Source organism: Ascaphus truei, chromosome 10, assembly GCF_040206685.1.
Source record: "Ascaphus truei isolate aAscTru1 chromosome 10, aAscTru1.hap1, whole genome shotgun sequence".
In the NCBI taxonomy this organism is placed as follows: Eukaryota; Metazoa; Chordata; class Amphibia; order Anura; family Ascaphidae; genus Ascaphus; species Ascaphus truei.
Genome location: NC_134492.1, coordinates 14024900 through 14036668, shown reverse-complemented (window position 1 = coordinate 14036668; position 11769 = coordinate 14024900). Strand labels below are relative to the sequence as shown.

Sequence of the window (11769 nt, the reverse complement as noted above, 5' to 3'; positions counted from 1 at the left end):
ATTGCCTGTGACTTGTTTTTTTTTTTTTTGCTTTCTACATGTATAAACGGCTCACAACTACAACAGGTCTGGCCAACTCCAGTCCTCCAGGGGCTCATGTCTTAAACTGAAGAAGCAGGGATATGCTGAAAACCTGACCTGTTGGTGGTCTTTGAGGACTGGAGTTGGCTACTCCTGCATTAGAACAATCTGCCCTATTTCTCCAGTAGATAAACTAGCTAGTATATTTAGTAAATGTAAAATATAAATATTTCCTAATTGGACCCAACATTTAATAGGATTTTGTTCAACCTTTCTCAATGAGTGCTCTGACCTCTGATCGAGTAGGACAAACAGCTGTTATCTGTATGGAGAACTAGTGAATTCATGTTTAATTGGGATTGTTGTAAAACATTGCAAATAAAGCACATACAGATAAAGATCGTTTATTATAACATTGTTACATTTATACAAAGTGCTTCTGAATACATACTATGGCTGGATAACAAAAAATGCAAAGAAATAAAAATGTTACTATTCTACTTAAAATGATGGTTTAATCTCACTCCATATTCACATTTAGAAGTCCCTGGCATGTAATGCCATAAATTGGAGCACGCTCCCGTGTCTCCTGCAAGAACAATCCAAGGTGTAAACAAACCATGCTTCCTCCAGCCTTGTAAAGTGGGTGGTGCTGGTTGGTTAGCCTGCGTAAGCCTTGTTCAGTATTTTTGTTGTACACAATCCCCTTTGTTTATAGTTCAACAGCCTCCAAATACTTCCGTGCAATCTGTTCTATAATGCATCAAACTTTTTTGTCTCGTTCTAAAAATTCAGAGGAACACAGACATCACAGGTAAAAGTGGAAGTAAATAAAAATATGCATCCATGGGAGCAGCAGTCTTGAATATTTTCTACAGCGTTTAGAAACGGATGCGCAGCAAGATGCTTATAATTTACTTATAAGAGCTTGAAATCCGTTGATTAAGTTCTGAAAGGTTGTCCTGTTACTTGGGGTTTGCTCCCAGCACTTGAGCATCAGTTGATAAACCTTTTAAAATAGAGAAACAAAACCAGAATATGAAATACATGTTTTCCCTCTGTAAATACTATTTTATTTACAATGTATTCACCTTTTTTAAGCTTCTGGATTTTTCTAGACAAACCCTCCACTGTGGTGGTGATCCTGTATAGGTTAAGATATTTCTAGCAGACCAACACTGGACTGGTGTTCACTATAGATGAAATAGTGTACATAGGTTTCTTAATACATCTACTGTGATTGCACAATTGCAAGGAAGCACAGGTATTCTAAACTGAGAACTAGGCGCAAGACTTCAAGTTAAGTCGTGATGAGGTTAGCAGGAGCCAAGTATACTAGAAGTTTAATAAATAGATGTGAGTATATCAGGCTGTTTTACTAACTTCTAAAATGTAGGGCAGGAAGTGGATAAAACTGCTTTACTGTGTCAACACCCCAGAATCTTTATTTAAACCATATTTTCTGATGTTCAGAAGTTGAATATTTTAATCCTCATGTTCTCCCATAATTTTTTTTTTTAACCCTTTGAGAATTAACACTTAACAAGCAGGACACTTGCTCTTGGATTTATTTATTATAAATCTGTAGTATTTATCCTAGTGTGAAGGGTATATGATTTTGTCCAGCATAGTTCTTATTGGGGCATTTTCTACATATTAGAAGATTTCCTGCAATGTGGTGATAATTTGTATATTGAGCTTGTTCTGAGCTGTGGTTAGGGTGGTATGTGCACATCGTTTGGATGTTTTTGGTTGCAGGGCTGTGTTCCTTTCCTCTTTAGAAGGATCTGTTCAAAGTCAATTTATAACCCCCATTCTCACACAACTCAAAGGCATCAAGATTTACAACCAATGTTCTCTGGGGACAAAAGACCAACTATTTCCCCAGAATAACCCAATAACCTCCAACCAGCCCAACTTCTTCAACATGCTAATCTGAAGCAGATTGGCATCTAACCAGAATACAGACATGTTTGCATTCCTTTCATCTATTCATTATGAAACTATTGGTCCAGTAAAAAGTATTCCCAATCTAAAATCGAAGCCACTTTTCTCCTTTTGAATGGTAGAAATTATTGTAACTTGCCGTTGGTAAACAAACACGTATTTTTAATAGGAACCAGAAGAGATGGGAAAGTGCTTTGGCAAAACAACCAACGCCTTTTAGGTGAACAAATAATATAACCCATGCTATACAACTCGCACTGCAGAATTAATAAGATTGATGTATAATCTTTGCGCATGTCAGTTACCCTAATGCAATATCTGCTGTCAGTGCACGTATTCACGCTGTATCCTGGTTTATACTGTAGATAACTCACTACTGAACTAGTAATGCAAGATTTATACATACCTCATCTGGGCAGTTTGCTGGACAGGGCAAGCGCTTCCCTTCTTCCAAGACTCGCACAAGTCTTGTAACCGTCATCTGACCTTGTGTTGGCCCAATCATTTTCAAAAACATCTGTCCAAAGAAAATGCCTTCAATTTATGGTCAGTTATACAGTGGTAATCCTGTTTAAAGTGCAACTAAAGCTATAGGAAGATTTGGCTACTCCAACAATGATTATGCACAAATGCTTAAAAAAAAGTCTGCTAAACACTTTCCAATAACATGAGTTAATTTCAATTAGCCCCAATGTAAGTCCCACACATGGTGACAACTGCAACAAAGCACAGTAAGGGTAGATAGAGTCCAGCTGAGATCTTACAGTAACAAGCCTATGTATTACAAAATACTTTGCCTCATATATAGTTTTTACGGCTGATACTTTGTCAAGTTACAAAGAGATTACATGAAAGTAACATAATAGTATTACCGCCATCGGACTATATTCAGAATTGCAATACGTCAGCAATTCGTATAAAGTTACTCCAAATGACCAGACATCGGATGCAATGTAGAATTTGCAGTGGAGCAAACATTCTGGAGCATACCTGAAATATAGTAACATTTTAAATCAGAACAATTTAATGAGCCATTTATATAGCATTTGTCCCCTGCTGTAAATCTTTCTTGCTAGTTGGAGAAAGTGGAGATGTGCCACATTTTCAGTCTTCAAAATGAAAATCTTACTTTCTTTTAACACTAATCACATACTTTATTTTAACACTAAAATCGCATAAGATTTTCATTTTGAAGACTGAAAACGTGGCACGCCACCACTTTCTCCAACTAGCAAGAAAGATTATCTATATATCTATCATCCTAAAGTAACGAACAGGTCTGGTTAAGGATATCCCTGCTTCAGCACTTGTAGCTCAATCAGCAGCTTCATCAGTGACTGAGCCACCTGTGCCGACGCTGGAATATCCTGAAAACTTGGCCTGTTGGTGGCTCTTGAGGACTGGAATTGGCCACACCTGACCTACATACATATTGGCTGTGCTACAAGAGACTGGTCACAGGTACCTTTATTTTAGGCGCACCTTGGATTATCAGGTACTTGCAAGCAGGGGAAGCAAAATGTTTGTTTTATTCTTCAGGTTTGAAAAAACTACTGCTAAAAGCTTTTGCCGTTAAAAGAAAAATTATTAAATACTTTTTTTTCCCTTACAAAACAGAACTGAGATCATGCCAAAAACATAGCTTTATTCTTCATTTAGTTTGCAAAATGTACCTAAGAAAAAGAAATATACTTTATTGATGAGAGTAAGAGGAAGTTTACCAAAAAACAGGACTATCCAGGTCATCTTTGACGGTGTAGTATTCCTTATCGGTTTCAATTGCTTTGGTTAAACCAAAATCTCCAATTTTCACTCTGTGTTCATTTTCAACCAGAACATTTCTTGCTGCCAAATCTCGATGGACATATTGACATGAACCCAAATAATCCATTCCCTAAGAACAAGAGAGGGTCAGGTTATGCTTTACTCCTGTATGTATACACCCACACACCAATGGCTAACCCGTTTAACATTTTTGTTTTAAGAGAAAAAGCTACTTTAACCCATACATTTCTCTATATAAAAGTGCTTCTACCGACAACATGTAAAAGTCTATTAAATATATTCTGTAGTGTGTGCAACATTCAGACACAAAGAAACGTGTTGTGTTGTGCCATCCAACCAACATGAGCAGCAAAATCCTTGAGCTTTTCACTGCTAACCTGCAGCAATGAAAGTGTCCAAACCTCACGTTCCATAGTTAGATCAACAGTAGGACGAATTCCCTTTTTTCTTTTCTTCTAGTTCCCCACACCAGTACAAACAAATTAGGGGATTAAGTCAAGCCCAGTTGTAGGCAGGACAGTTTACAACAAATCAAGTTCCATCGGCCCTTAAAAGGAAGGCTTCCTGAATGCTTGTAAAGCAGATGTTCCAACAGTAGCTGGTTTTCGAAGAGTACATTTTAATCAAGCAGGAGTTTGATCATAGGATTATCAATAGCATTTACTTGTGCTACAATGTTTGATGTTGTACAGTGCAATGCAAGGCAGTAGTTTTCAGTACGACAGTCTGAAATTCAGGTACAGTCCCAACTGTGGGCACTTCTATTTGTTGCAAGAGGTGATTGCTACACTGTGGGCAAGACGATACAGATATCCTACCAATTTCAGCCTGCAGACACCACTGCTGCCTGAGAGACCTTCAAGGAGGAGGGCGCTATAGACTACCGTGGGCTCTGGGAGGCTGATGATGTAGATCACAGGCACATCCCACAATCTGCCACTGAACCAATCTTAGGCTGCGATTATAGTAGGGGCGGGCGACCCTCATTGGATAAACCCCACGTGACGCTGCCGCGCGAAAAAAAAAACAATCCTTTGTAGTTTGAAAAATCTGCCATGAGGTCGCTCTGCATCGCGGCCGCGCTCACATGCACTATGGCCGCCCTCATTCAGGTACACACATTTGTTCTCGCGGTACGCAATGTCGCGCACGCCGTCACTGCACCACAGGAAGCGGTGGGCATCTCTAGTATTAATAGGAAGCACACAACACAACCATGAATATGGGATCCCAGAAAAGGAAGTATCTCTTCTTGTAAGTGGTATAGATTTGGGAGCGGGAAAGAGAGGGCCAACGTGCCCACACTGAGCTACACCACAGGAGAATAGAAGGCACATTTTTGGAATTAAAGGCTGTAAAGAAGGGAGAGGCAAATATTGTCCACCTATGAACAAATGACCTGGCTAGGCAGGGTAGAGCGGGAGGGAGGGACAACCTGCAGGCAAGTAACATCCTCAGTTGAGGAAGTAGTTAGTGTGAAGAGGATGGATTTGGATTTATTGCACATGGATGTTCCACCTGGAGGGATATGAGCCTATATCAGGAGAGGCCAACTCCAGTCCCAAAGGGCCACCAACAGGTCAGGTTTTCAGGCTTCAGCACAGGTGATTCCGTATTTGATTGAGCCACCTGTGCTGAAGCAGGGATAGCTTAAAAACCTGACTTGTTGGTGACACTGTGCCTATATAGAAGCGATGGTCTGCATTCATTTTGGAGGGGATCATAGATACTCGGGAAGCAGTTCAGATGCTTCATTAGCAAGCATTTAAACCAGCTGAGGGGAGCCGTGAAATGAGTGAGGATAAATCCAACTGCCACATCGGTAAGAGGTAGCGATTGAGAAGGACTTGACAACAATAAAACATCCAGGGGAACAGGTAGGTAAGTAGTTAGGTATAATATATATAGCACTCCCGTGAGAAAGGTCCTGTTCTTAGGACCAAAACGTCGGGTTATTGTGCCATGTTTCCTTCAATACATTTTTGACACAGGATTATCTTGAGTGCTGTCTCTTCTTTGCTGTGGTGTCCTGGGATTCGAGGTCTGCCTGGTAAGGAACTATTTATCTACACATTACCTATGGGACAAGCACCTGTATTTCAACGTTATATGTGAGTGCCATCTGACAATTTTGCATAAATATAAATATATATATATATATATATATATATATATTTAAAAAAATCAACAAATAGGTGGTGTTGTGGTGACGTACAGGAGAAACAGGAAGGATAAAAAATAAAAAAATAAAAATGTAGTAACCAAAGTCTTCGCCTGTTAGTGCTTGCGCTTGCGCTTGCGCTTGCCTGGCCTTACTTGTGTGTTATTACGTTTGTGAGATTGAGGTCACTCTGGCCCCCACTGTACCACACTGTAGAATATGTTGGCGTTTTACAAATAAAGGAGAATAATAATATGCACAAATGCTCATAGTTTGTGACCTGAAATACCAGAACATTTCAATATAGACAAGAGATGATTGGGACATGGTGGCGAATACCCAATCATGGTACAATGAAAATTAGAACTGGGACATAGCTGTACCAGGTTACACTGGTGCAGTAAGAGGAAATGTCCTTTATGTGACGAACACCATAAAATGTACTTTAGTACTGTACAAGGTACTGGAGAAAAGACAGTCCTTTTGGTAACCCTAGAAAGTGGGCCGAAGGTTGTCAATCGTACTGAGTGATAGAACACACAAAAACCACTGGTCTTAGATTTTAGGAGGGCTAACCTTTCAAAACATAGGAAATGTTTAAGGAATTCTTGGACAGACTGGTGCTATTGGAGTGAACTGAAGGAGCAGTGGGAAAAACGAAAATATGCAATACTAAAAGCCACAAATGTTTGTGCCAGGCAGGTTAGTAGCAGCACAAGGAGAAGAAAGCCAATATGGTTGTCACAGGAGGTGGCAGGTATTGTAAAGGCTAAAGCCAGCTTTTAGGAAATAAGGCTAAGGCCCCGCTCCCAGAGTCAGCGCGCCCGCACTGCAGACAGGCGGGGCGCTGACATACACAGACCGCGATATGCGGTCTGTAGGGAGCGGGAGCGGGAGGTGGGCGGGAGTGGGAGGCTTGAGTGGGAGGCGGGGCGTGGCTTGAGCGGAGGGACCCGCTACTCTCCCCCCCCTCCCTCCACGGCTCGGGCTGCTGATTGAAGGTAAGTAAAGCAACACACACACAGACAGAGGCAGGTACTCACGCACTCAGGCACACACATACACACAGACAGGCACGCACGCACTCAGACACACACAAACACAGACAGGCACTCACGCTGCTTTCACTCCACACTCCTCCCCGCTCCCCGAAGCCTCTCCTCCGAAGCCTCCCCTCCCCATTTTCTCACAGCCACACCACGTGACGCGTCAACGCTAGGGATCACCATTCTCTTGTATCCCATAGCGGCTGATGCGCCACAGCGTGTAGTAAGCTGTGCAGCCAGGGGGGACCGGGACCGGCTCCGCAGGATTCCCCTGCTGGTGGGGAACTCGCGTGTGGCCGCCCGCGCCACCGAGCGCAGCGGGACCGAGGCCTAAAGATACAGAAGGGCAATAAATATTAAAATCAGGTTAGGCAGAAGGAGCTAAGCAAATAATCAGATGTGCAAAGGCGCAAGCATAGAAACTAATTGCACGATCCATTAGGAAGGGGGATACAGCCTTTTTTTTAGGGATAAAAGTAAAGGGAAAAAAACAAAGGAGGGATTGGAAGACAATACAATCCCCCCAAGTTTGCGCACCCCTGGCATAGCAGACAACCTAATTATCATTGCTCAATCTTCGCAGCTTAAGTGTGGGTAGGGAACAGGAATATAACAAGTCAATTGTGCCAGCCGGGATACACAATTGTGTGATTAGAGATCAGGGGAGAGCTGGCAACACCATTAACAGAAGTATTTAACCAGTCGCTATTAACAGGTATAGGTCCAGGTGACTGGAGAAGCACAAACGCAGTTCTATATATACAGGGACAAGCGCACTTTAATATCTTTATTTGTGACATTTGCAAATGGTCTTGAAGGGAAAATATGCCTTTTTTTGTAGATTACACAAAAATCTACAACAAGGTTGACAGTCTTGTGGGGAGTAAACAAAATGATTCATGAATTGGGTAAATTAGCGGTATAGTCGGGTGTGGCAAATACAAAGTAATGCCAAAAGTGCAAAATAATATATACGGGGCTAAAATATCCAAACACAAAATACATGACTATTGGCACTATAATGTCAACTACTGCAGAGGAAAGTGACTTGGGAGTCATTAATTCAGCTGACTTCAAAGTTGGCGAGCAATGTAACAGGCAATGGGGAAAATAAGTAGGATGGTAGGTTATATAGGGAGAGGTATTAGCACCAGAGAAAGAGGGGTGTTGGGGTGGTGATGCCACTTTATAGATCCTTGGTGAGACCTCACCTAGAGTACGGTGTCCAGTTCTGGAGACCGTGTCTTCAGGACATAAATAAAATAGAGATTGCACAAAGAAGGGCTACTAACATGGAACATAGTCTACACCATAAAAGTCACCAGGAAAGACTGAAGGACCTTAACATGTACAGCTTGCGGGTGAGAAGAGATATGATAGAAACTCTCAAATACATAAAGCACAGTACAGGAGGGAAGCATATATAGTAGAAAGAGAAATGCTAGAAGAAGAGATAGAGACTAACACTGTAAGGAAATTAAAAAAATGCTTGGGAAAGTCAAATCTTATACTATATTAGTGAAAGCACTGTATGTTTGCCTGCCTGCATGCATGCCTGCCTGCTGGATGTCCGGTGTCCCTAGGGGAAATCTCATTGGTCCCTTGGGCCGCCCCCGCACACCTCTCATTGGCCTGAGGCGGAGTGACGGCCCAAAGGACACACAGGGACAAAAACACACACACAGGGATATACACACACACACGGACACACGGACACACACACACACACACACACGGACACACACGGACACACACACACACACACACACACACACACACACACACAGTAGGGGGGGGGTGTACATTAGCAGCATGTATAACCCGGGGGGGGGGGCCTCACATACCCGCCGGAGCCTCCGCCTCTTCCTCCCCGAAATCAGCCTCCCCCCCCCCCCCCCCGGCGCCGCTTACAGTCAGCGGAGGAGCGAGTGCCCGGGACACAGCGGGGGAGCGGCCACAACAAGCTGCCTCCCGCCTCAGTTCCACGTGGGAGCGGCCGGACGGGTGAGTGAGCGGCCTTCACCTCCCCTCACCCCCCTTCAAATCACCTCCCCCCCCCCCCCCCCCGGCGCCGCTACAGTCAGCGGCGAGTGCCCGGGACACAGCGGGGGAGCGGCCACAACAAGCTGCCTCCCGCCTCAGTTCCACGTGGGAGCGGCCGGACGGGTGAGTGAGCGGCCTTCACCTCCCCTCACCCCCCTTCAAATCACCTCCCCTCCACCCCCCCCTCCCCCCGGCGCCGCTACAGTCAGCGGAGCGAGCGAGCGCCCGGGACACAGCGGGGGACCGGCCACAACAAGCTGCCGGACGGGTGAGGGAGCTGCCGAACGGGTGAGTGAGCGGCCGGACGGGTGAGGGAGCGGCCTTCACCTCCCCACACCCCCCTTCACCTCCCCTCACCCCCCTTCACCTCCCCTCACCCCCTTCACCTCCCCTCACCCCCCTTCATCTCACCTCCCCTCACCCACCCCTCACCTCCCCTCACTCCACTTCCCTTCCACCTCCCCGCCACCCCCCCTTCACCTCCCCGCCACCCCCCCTTCACCTCCCCTCCACCCCCCTTCATCTCACCTCCCCTCATCCACCCCTCACCTCCCCTCACTCCACTTCCCTTCCACCTCCCCGCCACCCCCCCTTCACCTCCCCGCCACCCCCCCTTCACCTCCCCTCCACCCCCCCTTCACCTCCCCCCCACCTCCCCTTCACCCCCCCCCACCTCCCCTTCACCCCCCCCCACCTCCCCTTCACCCCCCCACCTCCCCTTCACCCCCCCCACCTCCCCTTCACCCCCCTTCACCCCCCCCCCCACCTCCCCTTCACCCCCCCGACCTCCCCTTCACCCCCCCCCCACCTCCCCTTCACCCCCCCCACCTCCCGTTCACCCCCCTTCACCTCCCCTTCACCCCCCCCCACCTCCCCTCCACCCCCCCCACCTCCCCTCCACCCCCCCCCCCCCACCTCCCCTCCACCCCCCCCCCCCCCCACCTCCCCTCCACCCCCCCCCCCCCCACCTCCCTCCACCCCCCCCTCCACCCCCCCCCCCACCTCCCCTCCACCCCCCCCCCCCCACCTCCCCTCCACCCCCCCCCCCCCACCTCCCCTCCACCCCCCCCCTCCACCCCCCCCTCCACCCCCCCTTCACCTCCCCTCCACCCCCCCCTTCACCTCACCTCCACCCCCCCCCTTCACCTCCCCTCCACCCCCCCCTTCACCTCCCCTCCACCCCCCCCCTTCACCTCCCCTTCACCTCCCCTCCACCCCCCCCTTCACCTCCCCTCCACCCCCCCCTTCACCTCCCCTCCACCCCCCCCTTCACCTCCCCTCCACCCCCCCCTTCACCTCCCCTTCACCTCCCCTCCACCTCCCCTCCACCCCCCCTTCACCTCCCCTCCACCCCCCCCTTCACCTCCCCTCCACCCCCCCCCTTCACCTCCCTCCACCCCCCCCTTCACCTCCCCTCCACCCCCCCCTTCACCTCCCCTCCACCCCCACCTTCACCTTCCCTTCACTCCCCCCTTACAACCTCTCACCACCTCCACCCCCCTTCCCACCTCCCCCACCCCCCTTCCCACACACACACACATGTACACGTATACTCACACACATGTACACGTACACACACACATGGAGACACACACACACACACACACATGGAGACATACAAACACATACGTGGAGACATACACACACACACATGTACACATACACACACACACGTATACACTCACACACGTATACACACAGGTATACATACACATAATGTATACACACACACACATACATGTATACACACACACACACATGTATACACACACACATGTATACACACACACATGTATACACACACACACACATGTATACACACACACACACACGTGTATACACACACGTGTATACACACACACACACATGTGTATACACACACACGTGTATACACACACACATGTGTATACACACACACATGTGTATACACACACACATACGTGTACACACACACACACACACACACACACGTGTACACACACACACACACATGTGTACACACACACACACACATGTGTACACACACACACATGTGTACACACACACACGTGTACACACACACACATGTGTACACACACACACATGTGTACACACACACACATGTGTACACACACACACACACGTGTACACACACACACACGTGTACACACACACATGTGTATACACACACACATGTATACACACACACACACGTATACACACACATGTGTATACACACACAAACATGTGTACACACACACACACACACACACACACACACACACTTATACACACACACACACAATGTATACACACAAACATGTATACACACACACAAACATGTATACACACATGTGTATACACACACACGTATACACACACACAATGTATACACACACACGTGTATACACACACACGTGTATACACACACACACACGTGTATACACACACACACACGTGTATACACACACACACACGTGTATACACACACACGTGTATACACACACACACGTGTATACACACATACACGTGTATACACACACACACACACGTGTATACACACACGTGTATACACACACACACGTGTATACACACACACACGTGTATACACACACACACGTGTATACACACACACACACGTGTATACACACACGTGTATACACACACACACACGTGTATACACACACACACACACACGTGTATACACACACACACCCCAGCACCACCACATCAGCACACCGGTATCCCATGCCCCCCCAGCACACTGGCATTCTCGGCTCCCCACCA

General features: G+C 46.8%; 1 protein-coding gene across 1 annotated transcript in view; it reads right to left on the bottom strand.

Moving 5' to 3' along the window:
* Positions 1 to 409: 409 nt before the first annotated feature.
* JAK1 (Janus kinase 1) overlaps positions 410 to 11769 on the bottom strand; it is a 62091-nt gene continuing 50731 nt past the window's right edge. Inside the window, exons 21-24 of the mRNA XM_075615460.1 lie at positions 3690 to 3862; positions 2841 to 2958; positions 2375 to 2485; positions 410 to 1030 (exon numbers count right to left, since the gene is read on the bottom strand). Of these exons, the coding sequence (XP_075471575.1) occupies positions 929 to 1030; positions 2375 to 2485; positions 2841 to 2958; positions 3690 to 3862 (504 nt within the window). The 3' untranslated portion in view covers positions 410 to 928. The remainder of the gene's footprint in view (positions 1031 to 2374; positions 2486 to 2840; positions 2959 to 3689; positions 3863 to 11769) is intronic.